This window comes from Salminus brasiliensis, chromosome 23 (genome assembly GCF_030463535.1).
Source record: "Salminus brasiliensis chromosome 23, fSalBra1.hap2, whole genome shotgun sequence".
NCBI classification, from domain to species: domain Eukaryota; kingdom Metazoa; phylum Chordata; class Actinopteri; order Characiformes; family Bryconidae; genus Salminus; species Salminus brasiliensis.
The window spans coordinates 24,481,752-24,500,258 of NC_132900.1; the positions used below are offsets into that span (position 1 = coordinate 24,481,752).

General features: G+C 39.9%; 2 protein-coding genes across 2 annotated transcripts; both read right to left on the bottom strand.

Moving 5' to 3' along the window:
* Nucleotides 1-873: 873 nt before the first annotated feature.
* Nucleotides 874-8,177, bottom strand: akirin1 (akirin 1). Its single transcript, XM_072668476.1, has 5 exons — nucleotides 7,779-8,177; nucleotides 3,474-3,620; nucleotides 3,091-3,225; nucleotides 2,281-2,352; nucleotides 874-969 (listed from the first exon to the last, which is right to left on the bottom strand). The coding sequence occupies exons 1-5, from the start codon at nucleotides 7,981-7,983 to the stop codon at nucleotides 959-961; spliced, it is 570 nt and encodes a 189-aa protein (XP_072524577.1). The 5' UTR covers nucleotides 7,984-8,177; the 3' UTR covers nucleotides 874-958.
* A 6,410-nt stretch (nucleotides 8,178-14,587) lies between these two features.
* cnr2 (cannabinoid receptor 2) lies at nucleotides 14,588-16,428 on the bottom strand. The gene is made up of 2 exons (XM_072669125.1): nucleotides 16,368-16,428; nucleotides 14,588-15,814 (listed from the first exon to the last, which is right to left on the bottom strand). The coding sequence occupies exons 1-2, from the start codon at nucleotides 16,408-16,410 to the stop codon at nucleotides 14,769-14,771; spliced, it is 1,089 nt and encodes a 362-aa protein (XP_072525226.1). The 5' UTR covers nucleotides 16,411-16,428; the 3' UTR covers nucleotides 14,588-14,768.
* Between the last annotated feature and the right edge of the window lie 2,079 nt (nucleotides 16,429-18,507).

The window sequence follows — 18,507 nt, forward strand, 5'->3', positions numbered from 1 at the left end:
TGGAAATCTATTAATTGCAGAAGTGTGCCATTACGTTTACATACACTTTTGTAATCTGAGGATAGTAATTGTGTACTAAAGTGTGCAGAAATGTGTCCATATAGGATGTGAACAACTAGGATGAATGCATAATGAATAGATCAACAGAAACCACTGAATGAAATGTCTTACATTTACTCACAAATATTGTGAGACTTCATCCAGGTAAAAATGCACATCCAAAATGAAATCAGAATTCACCTTTAAGCTTGAAAAGCATTTACACACTAGAGGGCAACAGAGCCTAACAAGAGCAGCTGAACACTGAAACAAGACAAAAGAAAGTCTGAGAAGGCCACTGGCTTATCACAGATCCTTTATTTTCCAAAAAAAAAAAAAAAAAAAAAGAAAAAAAAAAATAAAGAAAAAAAAAAAATCCACATTCCTCAGGTAAAGAGTTAGGAAACAAAGTGGAGACAGAGAGAGAAAGACAGTTTGGTACAGCTGCTGCAGCCCAGTGACAGGATGGATTATACAGAAACATTCAGACGTTAGCTGAGCTTTTCTACAGCGGTGTGCAGTCCCACAATCAGCTGCTGCTTAGTTTTAAAAAAGGAGAGAAACACAGATCTACCCAAACTGATCGTATTCTTATTTTACTCAGTTGTAGCTGGGCCTTCAGCAAGAGTACAGAATTACAGGGCAGGGGGGCGGGGAGTTACATGTGGATAACCCATGGCACCAAGCATTTATTTACTTTAACAAAACAAGAAATAAAAAATAAAAAAATAAAATAAAATAAAATGAAAAAAAAAAAAGGGGGGGGGGGGGGGTTGGGTCCAAAAGAGAGCGGGAAAGGGAGGGGGAAAAAAAAAAAAAAAAAAAAAAAAAAAAAAAAAAAGGCCGGGTTTGTAGGATGGTGGTACTGCAGCAGCAACCACGACAGTGAGGGTTGGCTGGTACCGGCCCGAGACGTTCTTCAAGATACATCTGAAGAGAGACGGAAGAGACATAAATACCTAAATTTTTCAAACAAATTTAATTTAAGGGTTTAATTTTAGGGAGGACAAAAGGGGTAAATTCTCCATCCAGTGGCTCTCTCTCTCTCAACTGTGATCTTACCCTCATTAAACACCGTGCACAAGGTTCAGAAGCCATAAAAAAGGACTACCAGGTGATTTTACAGTGGCATTAAAGCCCTCTAAATATTCCCAGTTTCAGCAAACCACTCAAATACCTCGACACATTACTTTAACACAAAGAAAAAAATTAAGAAGCTAAAAAAGAAATACTACCAATTACAAGAGAAGATGGATAAGCAAGAAATCTGGCCTGCACTGCGTTAAAAGCTACTTTCACTTCTACATGGACGCAAATTCTTTCCAATACAATGTGATTGATAAGTTAGAGAGTTGTTATATAGAGTTCATAATTCGCATGCATTAGACAATCAAAACTCCACCCATTACAACTTAAACACCAGTAACTGCTGCACAGTGAACAAATTTGCAAATTGCAACACAGCAATTAGCTTTCAGTCTGCCTAACCAGAGACACAACTGACTAAGTGTAAAGATGTTAGCCACACTGCATCATTAGCGTACAATCCAAATACCAGTGACAGAGTAAATTCACTTTTACTGAAAATGGTAAATGACCAAAACTAGGCATCTGGTCATAGCTTGGAGCAAAGTGGGCAGACGTGGGATTTACCAGCTTGCTTATTTGCATTTCCTTGTCTTGTACTTTTACAGAGAAATGCCAATGTTGAATCTCTCTGAGCACACAGACACCACAGTACCTAAGCTCCTCCCCCCAAGATAAGTTAAAACTGTTTTGGCTTTTTAACTACATTGGACCCTGAAGAGTTCTGTTAGTGAACTTGACTGTCAAAACAAGACAAAGCCTGATAAGTGTTGCATCACTGTCAGTACAGAACAAGTTGAAACAAGTTTCAGGCACATTTGAAACCCACCCCTGTTCCCCTAAACACTGATGATTCAACTGAAAAGCAGACAGGCTTGTCCAGGTATTGTGTAAACTGAGGATACTGTATAGGATAGCCATCACAAGCTATTTTTACCAGAAACTGCAATAAAGCCACCCTCTGGAGGTGGCGGAATATAAGCGATTAATTTTCAAGCCCCATGAAAAACATGCAACTCAAGACTTTCATTTAGGAACTTATCCACAGCATCAAGTGTAACAATCCTGAAACAATATACTGAGTGCATGGATGATTAAATAGCCATTACCTTTATCAATATCATTTTAAAACAAAACTGCAGTAAGGATACGTACAGCTGGCAGGTCTGGCTCCATACCGCCGCATGATCTGATCTTGTGTGAATTTCACAAACGACTCATATTGTTCTGCAAAAAAGAGACATGAATGATCATTTAAAAAGGCTGCCAGTTCAGACATCATTAAGAATGTCTAAAATTATATTAGGGACAAGGTATAATGGAGGCTAATTTCTCAAACTTCAAATCATTACCACAATTTTTAGGCAAGGATCATTAAAAATTTCTAAATTGAGTCATGACTAAATGTTAGTTACAAATCCACTAAACAAACAACTAAATTAGCTGTTCACACAGCAGCAAAATGGGAATCAGAAGTCTGACCAAAACAACATTATGACTTGACATATACATGGTAAGAACTCAGACCTAAACCTTAACAGGCTAAAGTATTGAGACACCTACACATTACACCTACAGGTGCTTTTGACATAGAATTCTAAATCCATAGACACTCCAATTCATTAAGCCATTTAGGACATTCTTTCACAAACGTTTCTAAAGAGAGCATGGTTAGGCGGCTGAATTTATTCAACCGTGGCAATGGTGCAGATTTAGTACAATTATAGGCCTACTGATTAATCCTGATACATTTTTTTATTTAGTCTGTTTAAACAAATACTGCTGTGTAGAGTCTTACTGGGATTAGGTCGGTTCATCACATGGTTAATTTTTATTTAATAAAAAACACCCACCACACTAAAGACTGCCAAACTAATTTCAAAAGGAGGCTCCTGTAGATCCAGGGACCCAAAGCTCATTTAACCCTGTATAGAATTTATACCCTGCCACAGAAATACTTTTTACCTGCCAGTTTTGTGTTCAAGATCTGCTCGTACTCCTCACGGATTTTCTCTTCGTGGTCTTTGAGGAGGCGCTCACAAAGGTAGCCCACCTGCCGCAGCGTAAATGTGGGCTGGTCCTTCTTCAGTGACGAGGCACCTAAAACAAACAATTTTTATTTATTTATATAAACACACACACCTTCATGGCCCAACTACACAAAGATACATAATTGTTCTAAACAGGTAAGCTGATGCGGCAAGAGTACTGAACATCATTCAGTATTCTCCCATATTAGGATGCTCCCATATACACATTCTTTTTCATAGCCCTCTAAGATGGTCTGAACAGTGAAAGACCAGAGTATAAATGGCCACTAGAATTAAAAAAAAAAAAAACTATCAGACCTGAGGGTGAGCTGGGGGAGGAGATGGTGGGGCAAGGACTCGAACCCTCAGCAGTGCCACATGCCTCAGTCTGGTTGAAGGCACCCTCCAGTTGTCGCCGCCTTTGGTAGCGGCTGTACTCCTGTCGGATGTTCTGGAAGATCTGCTCTGTAAGGTGAAGGAAAAAAATAAATTAAAAAACCCACAAGGAATCAAACGTTTTGCAAACCCAGGGCTAAAAAAAAAAAAAAAAAAAAAAAAAAAAAAAAAAACATTTCTGTGATTAAGCCTCATCTTCATTCCTAGCAATTAAAAGTTGCACAGGCATTGAAAACAGGGCTCAAATTAAACTCTATAAAACTGCCTTTAGTATGTAAATGGTATTGCATCCTAAATTAATGCATTGGCAATCAGCCATCAAAGCAGCTTCAGACCATCAAAGCACTGGTGTTCAGGCTCTGCTAATCTCCACACATCGAAATTTAAAGACTCCCACAACAACCATATTCACCAAGTGTTCACAAACAGAATTTGGCTTCCGCCTTCAACCCATCAGTGCAATGAACACACATACACAGAGTACCCAGTGACGAGTGATGGAGTTGAGAGTGTGAAATGACCAACAGTGGCAGCCTGCTGACCCAGGTATCGAACCCACAACCCAGTCATCAATAGCCTGGAGCTCTAACCACTGAGCCACCACTGCCCATCCAATTAATACCATTCACTTTCTTTAAATATGAAAATGCACCAAAAGGGTTCTCTGGAGCTTCACAGCACCGCCTCTTTAAAAGAGGCTTTATTTATTTATATATATATAAAAAAAAAAAACATCCAATAGGCACCACCACCATGCACCATACAAATTTACACCTACTTTACTATTCCATTTAGTCAGGCATATCACCATGCTGCATACTGTGAATGACAATATCCTTTTTTTTTGCCCATCAACCACCCTACATGAGTGCTGTATTTATAATCAGTTACTCTAAACAGATTAACTGCCAAAATCTGAAGACACACCAATTTTAGATTCAACCTATTCATACAGTCCAAAATGGGCAACAACCACAATCCTGCAGGTCCTCTTCACACAAGATTAAAACTTCTAACTAAAACATATCCAAGCTGATTTTGGCCATCAAAGATTTTTACCTTTTTACCTGATTAAAACAACCCTTTTATGGCAGCTGAGTCCAAGAGATAAAAGCCTAAAACCCAAAGAGGTTGTGATCAAGTTCCTGATTTCATCCTCCTTCGCAGGAATCCTGGGTTGGGTCTCCTTCTCTGCATCATGATTGCTTTCTTTAAGCTTCTGAGGCCTAAGGGCATTTAACCAATTTTTCATCTTCTAAAAGATCAATTGCATAAAAGAATACCAATGCTGAGACCCTATGTGACCTAATTTCTTATGAAAACAGACCTTCACCTTATGTGGAGGAGTTGTCTTGGTGCTTGAAATGGGCCTTAGGTTCACAGAAGCAGTTGAATGTACCCCACAAAAAAAAAAAAAAAAAAAAAAAAAATTATAATTGAGTGACCATTGGTTAGTCCAGGTATTACATCTATCCAGCAGACAGGGCAAGAAGCAGAGATGAGAACCTCAAACCATCGTCATAGCCCGTCAACACCAAATGTGAGCAACATATGATCTAGCAATCAATGAAGCAGCATTGACAGATTCAGGAAATATATGATCCATATTTGGCACTGTATTCTCAAAGATTAATAGAAACACAGAATTTGATTCACCACCAGAGGTTCAACTGTCCATTAAAAGAGTTTAAATGGGAAAACTTTGTAACAGTACTAAAACAGTCTGATACACCCCTTGGATTCTTTGCACTACTGTCAGGGGACCCAAGTGGTGCATGCCAGACTAAGTGCTTGTGTGATGCGTGTTTGTGATTCAGTGTGTGGGGTCACTGCACACATTTGCTTATTCAGTCAACAGCAGTTCAGTCCCCACCCATTCATGGTGAAGTTACAAGGAGCGTTTCAGCCAAGACCGGGGTAGACACTTCCTAAACACAGTTCAAATCATGCCCCCAACATCACACTTACTGTACTGAAATAAATTACCAGCAACAATTTGGCTCTCAAAGGATGCATGATCTGATCCAATGAAACAGGGTTGATACAAGTACATTTATTGTTATTGGGTCGGGTATTAGCCATTTTATGTTGAATCAAGTTCTGTCCTTTTATCATGTTGTAGCAGCGCACCCCCTAGTGTCCTCCAAGCACTATTAACAGACTATTCCCTGCCTGCAGCAGTGAGGAGCATTCTTAGAAGAGAACAGTTAGCCGCACTGATTACAAAGTCAGAAATCAGAACATTTACTTCATGACATTTGAGATATGCATTCGATAGCTGGCAGCATCACCACATTTTTTTACATTTTTATAAGCTGCGTGCACTTATGGTATTTTGGACCTCAGGGTTTACAGAAGGGAATCATTCATTTTAAATTACAGACCAACATACCAACAGACCAGCATATAAACCATGCCTTCAGCACAGTGCCAATTCTCAGAAAGTGTGGGTTCAACTATATTTACATGAAAATCATTCATCTCCTGATACCATGACATCCTGGAAATATTGCTATACCGCCATTTTATTTAACATCCCATGATAAAAGGAAACCAAACAACCCTGGAAGGCTTTGATGAGAATGTGATCATCAGTATTGATCCACTGGTCCCTAAAGCCACAGACCAGGGCTTCCCAAATGGGTGGGGTAGCTGCATTTCAGAGCACCACAACCCCTTCAGCTACCTCTGGAAAAACAGCCACAGAAACACAGGACAAGCAAAAAATAACACAAAAGATGACCACTTGAAAAAAAAAAAAATGCCCTATATGCATTATGTTACACACAGACCTCAGAAATCCCTTAAAATCACATTCAGCATTCATTTACTGTTAGCGACTCAATACTATGTTTTAAAAGCATATTCTACCTTTGCGTGTTTAATTAGTAATAAATACTAATTTGTTTTGTTTAGGAAGCCAATGGAAAAGAAACCAAACATTAACCGTAAAAACGAGTAAGGTTGCAATATGTATCAACAAGTTATCCTACTGCTTTGATTTATTTAGCTAGGATCCAAGTGCACATACATCGCAGTTTTGCTCAACTTGGGTTAATTAGATACCCCAAAACCATCGACTAAGCAGCGCTAGCTCCAGAGCACTAGCTACTGCGTTAGCTGCTATGAGCTACAAAGCTAGTAGCTTTGTTGACTTATTTAGCGGTTCTTTCGCTTTACTTTACTATTTAAAGCTTTTGACTTACTTTTCTTACGGACCACCGTATCACCGATATTACGATTATTAAAAAAGCTTAACTTTAAGTTTCCTGGCCAGTGTGATGCCACTTATTCAGTTAACAACAGGGGTAACAATCGCTAGCTTAGCTTACGTTAGCTAGCACCAGCTCGTTCAATTCGATGTAGCTAGCTAGCACAATGCAGCTAAACAGAACTTGTGGCGATTAAAGCTCAACAAAACGGTGGTTTATGTAGGTCGCCAGGTTTTAATTGAAAGTAACTTGTAAAAAAGACGCGTAGTTGCCTACTTTGCTAGTTCAAACTAATTTATAATACAGTGAGCCAAGCTATAGTGCGCTAGCTATAGCTATACTAGTTACCTAGCTAGCTACGCTGTGGCTAACCGAACCTTTAAATCGACAACTTTTACCCAACATATTCAGTTCAGAAGCTGAACAATGAGACGTTTAGCAGGTCGTAAATAGATGCTATGTATTGACCCTACTAATATTTCACAATGGACTTTGCATTTTAAGGCACAAACGACTTCATCGTTTTCCGTATTTAACGTTTTTCCTCTCTAAAATGGAGGAGTCCATATCGTGGAGCCCCTCCGAGAAACACTGCCTGGGTTTTTCTTTTATTGGAGGACATGGGCTTGGTTTGGTTCCTGTGTTCATCCACAATGGAACAACAGGGACTTACAGCAGCAGTTTCTACTCCCAAAGTTACTCAGTAAATCCCCCGATTAGCTGCTAGCTAGCTAAACGGCCCCACAATAATGTTGAAAACATTAAAAACGATTTCTTCTCTGCGTCTGGGCTCCAACTACACAGTTATACTGTCTAAAAGACACGCAAAACAATGCTTCAGCATTTTCAACGATATTTAACAGCCTCACAGACATTCATAAAACGGTGTTAATAAACAGCACCGATCCTTTTTTCGACAAGATGCTGACCAAACCTCGGAAAACTGAGGTTGGCGTAGCCGGTGCGCCACTACAAACCTCGGCCTTTACACGACAATTACAGCGGCGTTTCTCACCTGGAGTTAACCTGTGCTCTCCTCCCATGGGCTGAGGGGACACCGGGTTCGGTGTAGTCTCTGTAGGCGGCCGAAGGCTGCATCTCTGCGGGGACGGAGCGGCCGGGCTGCCCGGCAGCGGGTTGCACCTTCGTCGCTTAGGAGACTGGGGGCTGAGCAGGGCCTCAAACTCCATAGACCGTTTTAACGTAGCACCACAGGCCATGATTACGGAGCGGATAAAACAAAAATAAACGACAAGCGAATTGGGACCTTTTAAAATTCCCCGACTACCGGTGTGTGAATGTGCGTATATCTATATACACAAATAAAGGCAAATTCCCGTTCTCTTTTCCCTTTCTCTCCGTAGGCTTTCTTTATTAGCTCACACTTAACTCCCCCTCCTACTTGCACCGGTTTGTATTTTCCAACTGCCAATCTCGAATCAAAACGCCAAGACGTCACAATACCGGACTGTACCATGTAGCCCTCATAGGGGAGCGCTCATTCTTTGACTACAATGCAATCTTCCCTTCACAGATTTCACCCTGGCCAATAATGCATTGTACATTGTTGAATTTATATGTATATAAATCCAGGTCTGTGCAAAGTCTAATGGTCTGAAACTGTTCGTCGCAGTATTAAAACACTAGATATCGTTAGAATAAACCTGAATTAACATAAAGTGGGTGGTCAGAAAATGCTGTTGGTCAGTAAAGTTATTGACATATGGGATAGAAGAACACAGGTTTATATATATGGTATTTGGCTGACAGTCATCTATTTAAATCATGCTACACAGGCTAGCGGATGTAGCAGCGAGTGTAGCATGGTGAGCTTGGCCAAATAGGGAATGTACTACAGTGAAGGCACTATGCTACACAAGCTAACGTGTAGGTATGTCAATAGCTTTTCAGATAATTCTCTCAGCTGCTAAAGACTTGCACAATACTGTTAATGCCTATGGTCTTACAAAAGTTGGGGCCTCAGTTTACTCTCCAACCAGGGGAACTAGCTATCTAGATTAACCCACATTTCAGGAGAATGTGGGTCTATATTTTTATGTAGCTACAAAATGTAAAAAATTCTAAAGGCTTCACAAACGTCCAAGCACCACTGTACACATAAGTCAAACCTGATAACAATTGTGGATAATAAAAAAATATTGAGAACTGTGTAAAAGAAAATGTTGCGTAACTTCCTCTATAAACAGTGGCAAACGGGTTCTCCTTTTAGGCTCAAAAGCCATAATTCTTGCTGAGTTTACTGTTATATGTGGTTCAACAGCGAAAACTCATGGCTCAATTAGATATAGCACTAATCTAACGTAAGTGATATATTAGGGCAGCTATTTTACATCTTTGTAACACTGCCGAGATAAAAAAAAAACAACTAAAAAAGATGTAGTACATGCCTTTATTACTTCAAGGCCATCTTCAAATCCCATTGGAAAGCCTGTTAATTTCCCTTTTAAATGGTGCTACATTTGTAAGGAACAGGCATTTGTGGAATGAGCAGCAGAGCTGAGTTTGTGGGTTGCGCCACAATTAAATGGTTGCGTCCATTAAAAATGTGCCAATTTAGTCATTAAATCTAGGCTGAAAACTCAATTGTTTAGTTTAGATTTTGGTAATTAATGTTTCCCTTTAGATAAATGTTGCAGATTCAGGGATGGATTAATGGACATAAGGAATTGTGGTAACTAAGATGTTGGTGCTGTGGTACCTTTGCTTGCATGCAATCACTCAGGTTTGTGGACAGTAGAGCAGATGGGCACCATTGTTTCAGGGTGCTTCTGTGTCTGTGTTACCTTCTGGCTCTCTTCATTTAGATATCTTATATATAAGTTATAAGTTGGCCATCCTCCATTACCAACTATATTAAAGTTTGCATGAACTATTAATCTATTATCATTATCTAACTATTATCTATAGTTATTAGTATTACTATTAACCACCCTTATTACTTTTATTGCTCTTACCATCACTATGGTTATATCAGTATAGCTAAGCATAACAGACGTATGTGACTTAAACTTATAAATAGTTTTGACCAGAGAATGGGTATGAATCTTGGTTCCCTCCATATACACACATGGACAAAATTGTTGATAGCCCTCAATTAATGAAAGAAAAACCCACAATGGTCATAGAAATAACTTGAATCTGACAAATGTAATAATAAATAAAAGTGCTATGAAAATTAACCAGTGAAAGTCAGTTGCTTTTCAACCATGCTTCAACAGAATTATTTAAAAAAAATAAACTCATGAAACAGGCCTGGACAGAAGTGATGGTACTCTTAACTTAATATTTTGTTGCACAACCTTTTGAGGCAATCACTGCAACCAAAGGATTCCTGTAACTGTCAATTAGACTTCTGCACCTCTCAGCAGGTATTTTGGCACACTCCTCATGAGCAAACTGCTCCAGTTGTCTCAGGTTTGAAGGGTGCCTTTTCCAGACGGCATGTTTCAGCTCCTTCCAAAGATGCATAATAGGATTTAGGTCAGGGCTCATAGGCCAATGTTTTCCTTTTAGCCATTCTTGGGTGTTTTTAGCAGTGTTTTGGGTCATTATCCTGTTGCAAGACCCATGACCTGCAACTGAGATCAAACTTTCTGACACTGGGCAGCACATTTCTCTCTAGAATCCCTTGATAGTCTTGAGATTTCATTGTACCCTGCACAGATTCAAGACACCCTGTGCCAGATGCAGCAAAGCAGCCCCAGAACGTAACAGAGCCTCCTCCATGTTTCACAGTAGGGATAGTGTTCTTTTCTTGATATGCTTCATTTTTCCGTCTGTGAACATAAAGCTAATGTGCCTTGGCAGAAAGTTCCATTTTTGTCTCATCTGTCCATAGAACATTCTCCCAGAAGCTTTGGGGCTTGTCAACATGTAGTTTGGCAAATTCCAGTCTGGCTTTTTTATTATTTGTTTTCAACAATGGTGTCCTCCTCGGTCATCTCCTATGAAGTCCACTTTGGCTCAAACAATGACAGATGGTGCGATCTGACACTGATGTTCCTTGAGCTTGAAGTTCACCTTTAATCTCTTTAAAAGTTTTTTGGGCTCTTTTGTTACCATTCGTATTATCCGTCTCTTTGATTTGTCATCAATTTTCCTGCTGTGGCCATGTCCAGGGAGGTTGGCTACAGTCCCGTGGATCTTAAATTTCTGAATATGTGCAACTGTAGTCACAGGAACATCAAGCTGCTTGAAGATGGTCTTATAATCTTTACATTTAACATGCTTGTCTATAATTTTCTTTCTATCTCCTGAGACAACTCTTTCTTTCGCTTCCTCTGGTTCATGTTGAGTGTGGTACACACCATGTCACCAAACAGCACAGTGTTGCTGTAGCCCTATATATAGACCCACTGACTGATTACAAGATTGTAAACACCTGTGATGCTAATTAGCAGGCACACCTTGATTTAACATGTCCCTTTGGTCACATTATTTTCAGGGGTACCATAAATTTTGTCCAGGCCTGTTTCATGATTTTACTTTTTAAAATAATTCTGTTGAAGCATGGTTCACAATTTCAGATTTTCATTTGTTTACTTCATAGAATTTTTATTTATTATTACTTTTGTCAGATTCAAGTTATTTCTGTGACCATTGTGGGTTTTTCTTTCATTAACCAAGGGGTACCAACAATTTTGTCCACATGTGTACATATTCCCCATCATATCACTGACTACTTACCTTTGATCTTACTGTATGCTTTCATGTTATGTGAAGTCTTTAACCAGGCTGTTTATAAACATAGCCTAGCCCTCCCCCATATTGAGACTCTAGTTAGTTTGAATGTAATCAGGTTTACTTACCTACTCACAAGACAGTTTTCTATGGTAGTCATTAGAATTTGACCAATATGCGGCTAGTCGTTTGCATTTATGCTAAAGTCTTCTTGGTACCTAGATAGTGGGCAAATATGATTACACTTACTGATTAGTTATGGCAATGTCAAGTGTACTATGGAATAAAACTGGCGTAGCTGTAGGGTCATGGCCCAGATCTGGTACATTCTTCTGGCCCACATACTGCCCTGGGACAATGACAAAACACAGCAACAAATGGCACACCATTTGATTTTGGGCCAAAACTGGCTCTTAAAGGAGAGCAAAGAAGTCATGGCCCAATTCTACCCACTTTGAAATGATAGCATTGACTTCAGCAAGTCAGGGTGCCCCACTACAGTTAGACCAGTTTTAGGCCAACATGGAATGCTCCACAACATTTCACATGGTAAAGCCTCATCTCAGCAAGAACCTAAGTAAATTAAGTCAATTAAACTTAGGACCAAATGTAATGAAATTTGTGTGTGGTATGTCTTTGTTGTAACAAAGCTCCACACTTACCACTGTCACCTGGCCCACAAACCACTGTAGAATGATAGCGACTTCAGCAAGTCAGGGTGCCTCAATACAATTATTGTAGCCTAACTGTTGCCAGTTTTAGGCCAACATGGAAATTTCACATGGAAGTTTCACATGGTAGGCCACACATGGTATGTAGGCCAGTTTTATTGATTCAAGACATATAGTGGGTTAATGCATATATATTTTGGGGACAGAGGTCAAGACAAAAACAGGCAACATAAACATGAGGCGTTTTATTTTACAGCATATTTCAAACATAGTTATCAAGAGAAGCTGTGCAAGCGGTATTTATAGTCTAAACAGTGATTTAAACCACAATGTCCAATTACGCTCTATTATTGTTATGCCAGCGACTCTATTATAGACTACAGAATGTAACAGAAATTCCACCAATTTGTCAGACTTTCTGCACAACTCAGTGATTGAAATGAACACATTCAGAGTGGGGGCTTGGTGTGAAATTGAAGTTCATTGTAGTGAACCTTACTAACTTAGATTTCTTTACAGTGGTGGTGATAGGAACCAGGCGTTGGCATCAATATGACACAAATATACCCATTTTTATTCTTCTGAGCTTTATTTGGTATGTTTATGATAGGCAAAATAATTTCGGAACTATGGAAAACAGTGACTAAGGCATTAGGCAGTGTTTTCAACAATTTGGTGTAAAAACTTAAGTAAGGGAGCTGTTAGAGGTTCATTAGTCTGGTTCCAGTCACCACCACTGTGAACAATTTGCTCTCTACACTTTGTTGATTTAATATTTGTTTTTCAATTAAACTCAAGGATGGTATTGTGTCTCAGTGCTCTTTGGGTCATGGAAAGCAATCTCAGACACTTGTGATAATTATTTTGGAAGGTGAGCCCAATTAAAGGAAAACTATTTAACAAGGATGTTCCACAATATTAAGCAGGCCATCACCTTTAAGCAATATGGGAAAGAAAAAGGATCTCTCTGCTGCTGTTACATTAGATATTTCATGAAAAAAGAGATTTTGGACTTTTTAGAGCAGAGACAGGTTTGTGCAGATAAAGTCATGATGAGTAAGGTTTTTGCCAGACAAATTCATCAGATTAAGAGAGCTGCCGCTAAAATGCCATTATAAAGAAGCAAACATGTATTTGTCCCACAAACCTCAAAGTGTAGGATCCTCCAGAGGTTTGCAATTGTGCATAAACCTACAATTCAGCCACCCCTAACCAGTGCTCACAAGCAGAAACAGTTGCAGTGGGCCCAGACATACATAAAGACTAATTTAGTCTTGTTCACTGCAGAGTGTTGTGCAACCCTGGATGGTCCAGATGGATGGTAGATGGCCAAAATCATGGGGGAGAGCTGGTAGGCCCCTTTAGGGTCCCTGAAGGTGACTGATTTTCTTCCATGGTACGAAAAGAAGAACTGTAGCAAAATCATCTTCATGCATGACAATCTCATGCTTCAAAAAATACTTCTGTGTCATTGGCTACTATGAGCATAAAATTAGAGAAACTCTTGATGTGGCCACCACCCTCCCCTGACATCAACCCTATTGAAAACCTTTGGAGTATTCTCAAGTAAAAGATCTATGAGGGTGAGAGGCAGTTGACATCAAAACAGCAGCCCTAAGAAGCTATTCTGACATTCTGCAGAGTAATTCAAGCAGAAGCTCTGCAAAAAAGTTTAATGGATGCAAGAATTGTGAAGGTGCTATCAATAAAGGTGCCCTCTTATATAACATGTAACTTGCCTGTTAAGATGTCTTTGATTGAAATAGTATTTGATTACAGTAAATGTGACCTCTTAATGCTGCAAATTAAACAAATTACCATTTTCAGTTTAATACAACCAATACAATTTAATGTGAAATGGATTCTTGGATTCTTGTATTCAATATTGTGTCTGGTTTATGCCAATCATGTCCTTTGTTACTGTTTCATTTGTACAAAGCACATTGTTCCAGATGTCTTGGTCTTGGTCTAGGTGATGTCTGGAAAACATTAGTCTTGCTCTGATGGTCACACCTCCTATGAAAACTCAAGCGTTTGTGGTCTCTTTCTGATGATAGATGCAGTACTTTGACATGGAAAGAGCTATCTGTAGATCCGGTCATGACATTTTAGGATTGTTGGAGACTTCTTTATGTATTTTGTGGTCTGCTGTTGGACTGAACTTGCTAAGACAACTTGACCTGGACATGTTGGCAGTTGTTGCACTTTAAATTATGCACAAATTATTTTTGCGGACAGTGGAACAAGTGATTAAGTGTTCTGAGGGTGTCCTAACTCTTTCCTCACAGGAAAATTGTATTTATGTTAATACAATTTTACAAATGATTTGTTTGTTGTGTTTAGTTATATTATCTCCCAATATTGTTTAAGTCAAGATCACATTTCTGTGTGTTCCATGTGTTACATGGGATTTTCATGGGGTATCCTAACTTTTCCCTAACCTATCCCAACTCCCTGAGTTGTTGAGATCTGTGAGAAAAAGACCTCCTCAAGAACACTGAAGCTTGTGTGACTCACACTGACCTGCGAGCACTGTGCCCTTGGACATAACTTCTCCGAAACAGATCTGCAGAGGTGCTCTTAAAAACAGTTCTCACACAATCCGAATAGGAGGGCACATGCCCGATGTCCAGCTAACCCAAATTTTGTTTGTCCAGGGATTCTGAAATAGTATCTGCATATTTCTTATCAGCCTCTCTGGCGTCACTGTCTATATTCTGGAGGCAAACACAAGCCATATTTCCCTGACTACACATTCTGCATATACGCCTCACCAGGTTTACAAGTGCCCATCTGAGTTTGCGACACCGCAGTGCGTACAGCAGTGGGTTTACGGCCGAGTTTACCAAGCACAGCGTCCCACAGAAGGCAAAAGCTCGCTGTTCATTGTGTGTCAGCGTTCGTGAGACATCAACAACCATGATGGAGAGGCTGGGGACCCAGCAGAGCACCAGGATTAGTAGGATTAGGCCCAAGGTCTGCGCCAGACGAATATCCATACGCATCCTAGTCTGCCGCCCCAGCGTGGAGTGCCCTGCCTTTGAAGTCTCCATGGCTACTTCATGCTGGTGGGCCTTCCACAGGATTAGCACGTATGCTCCCACAATGACAAAGAGCACAATCAGCATGAGGCCCACCCAACAGCCCATGTAGCGTGGGTCAACATAGGGGAAGAGAAGTGAGCATGGAGGCTTGGATTGGCACCTCCAGCCAATCAGAGGGAGAAAAGAGATCACAACAGCCATGGTCCACAAGGCCGTGATCCCTAACAAGGCCCGGCAGCACGTCACCAAGCTTTTGTATCGTGTAGCCTGGTAGATGCAAAGGTAGCGATCTACTGACGTTAGCAGCAGACTGCCAACAGAACCTGTAAAGGCCATGGTGACGCCCCCTAGTTTAAATAAGTATATTGCAGGGCCATCTTTGCGCTGGAAGAGGTGGAAATCCAAGAATATGATGGGGAAGAAGGAGCTGGCCAAGACGTCAGCAACTGCTAAGCTTCCGATGAAGAGGTACGAGGGCTGCTTACGCAAGCTGGCTGAAGTGCCAATGACTACCAGCACCAGTATGTTCTCTAGGAAAGTAACAGGTCCAGTCAGGCCACAGATCCAGCTGAGAACCTTCTTCTCCATGTCGTTCAGCACCATGTATCGTGTCAGGTTCTCGCCCTCGATGCCTCCTACATCAACAAAGACACATTTTCATGATGGTAAAATAGTGGCATCTTGTAGAGCCATGAGCAGACTAGCTGAGAGAAGCTAGTCAGCTTGTCTGCTCATGGCTCTACAAGATGGTTTTTCACACCATACCGTGGGAAAACATATAACAACGTTTCATTTCAGCATATAATGTAGATAAGCTAGAAACATGAAACCAATATGCTTTGAACTGCAGCTGGCTGGTTTTGATGGCTACTGATAAGTGTTTATTTTTTCTGAATTCACACACGCATTCAGAAATATTTATGCAATGCTGATATACTGATTTACTGAAAGCTGATGTATATCTCAAGTTTTGCTCATTTAAACATTTCTAATCTTTCAATCCATACAACTTAATAATTAATAATACAGAAACTTAATAATGATCATGTTAATTTCGCTTCCGTGTATTTTCCCCTAAAAGTCCTATTTGGACAGTTTTGAACATGATTAAATGGAAACAATGTAAATGGTCATTATTTAAAAATTAAAAATTAAATAAATTGCTAAAGATTAAGATGATGACATTACCTGCAGCTGTGGGAGTTCCACTGTACGTCAGTGTAGTTGTCATCAGGCTTTGCTCTGTTGCCACTGCTTCTGCCTCTGGTGGGAAAATAATCTTGACGTTGGTGTTCTAATATTCAGTCAGAGCACTCTTCATGTACATGAATTTCAGTCAAAGCCTCAATTAAACACTTAGTGGTTCTGGAGATGTTTCTGAAAAGAACGGTTTGAAGATAATCCACTCACATAAGCAGATAGAAAGTCCATAAAAGATCAAAGCTCCAGTGAAAATGGGACTAATAATATCTCCTAACAATACTTTGTAGTCAATCAACACTGTCCCCATCAGTGATCGTGATGGTACATGTCCAAATGTATGTGGATACCACCTCCTTCACCAGCAAGTCAAAAGTATTAATACAGAGCGTGTGCTGCAGAAACAGCATCTACTCCTCTGGGAAGGATTTAAACAAGATGTTGGGACATTGCTTTGAAAAGGATTTGATCGCACAAGAACGAGAGCATCAGTGAGGTCAGGTACAGATGTTGGATGATTAGTTCTGTCACTCTAACTCATCAAGGTATTGGATGCAGCTCCACTGCTCCACTGCTCCACAGAGGGCTTTATACCCCTCTATCCCTCACTCTGCACTGGGTTCGTGTGCTCAAGGCTGCTCCAAAGCATCTCATTCTATTGATCAGTACTATTCTGTAGAGATTATACAAGATGTGTGTGAACACCTGTGACAGCCACCTTAAAGCATCTGAATTTACTCATTAGAGCTTCAACAGACCTCCTGCTGGATGAATGTGGGAGTGCTGGATGAAGAGAAGAGTGGGGGAGGAGTTGGAGTTGAGACAAGTCTCAATCTGTTATTCAGCACATTACTTTCTGTTTTTCTTTCTACTAATGTGTGTATGTTAACCCGTTTGTGTCCATCAGGTACACGTGAATTGCCACAAACCTGTTAAGATTGGTCTAAAGTGCTGAAATGTTAGTGGTATATTAGTATTTTTATACATTTCTTATTCTTATACTTTTATTCACACATAATTCTTGGTTTTGTTACATCATGTGACTGTTTTAAATCATAGTATCATGTTAAATACAGTCTTTTAAACACTTGGATGGATTTAATGGACATTTCTTCAGATTTGTGAGCAAGCAACGCATGGAACATCCAGAAATAAAATGTTCATCTTTGGAAATTAATGGGTTGAATAAAAACTGCATCTAAGCACATGCCCAATGTTATCCATATATGACTACCCTGTTTTTAAATGTATACACCATTTTAACTGGTGAGAAAAAGATTTGTAAAAAAATGTATATCCTAAAATGCAGGTTGTCGGCACTAAGGAACAATAAAATAAGCACCCACATGCCTTACCTACACTAGAACACCATTGAGCTGAGCAGACTACTTGACAGATGAACGTCTGAATGAAGACTAAAATTTACTCAGCTATTAACCTCTGAGATACCTTTCTTTCGTACCTGTTAAAAGAAAAAGCTGGTAAGTAAAGTAGCAGGGCGTGAGCTGCCTACCTTAACGCTTCGCTGTGAGGAACCCAAACTGTCACAAACATAAACCTGCTGCAATGTGTCTCTGGTTACAACACCGCATTCTTCCTCTGTTAGAGGAAAAGTGAGAAAGGAAGTGTCATTTACAAAATTCAGCCTGACAGCTTCACTGGTTTTTTTCACACTACTAACCCATATGACCAGTCTGGCAGTGTGGTGCTCATCATTGGGCTTTTTCATCTGACTGCCTTTGAATGGTTTCTGTCTGAGACCTGTTTATCTGTATCTATCAGAAGAGTTGATTTGAGATCAGTGTAAAGAGGCACTGCTGGGATGCTTTGGTAGATACATCAACACTGTTTCCACACTACACTGCTACTTTTACATGTTTACATGGTTACACTACATCCATTTCCATTGATACACTACAGTCAATTCCATGGTTACACTCCACCTGTTTCCATGGTTAGGCTATGTCTATTCTCATTGTCACAATACCCCAATTTTCCTACCTGTGTGTCCATGGTTACCTTCCACCGTGAGACAGTTATGATGAGAGAAATTAATTGTGGAGAGATTTAGGCATTATTTGAAAATGTAAAATGTTTATGTGGACAATCATTTCCTACAAAGTGGAGT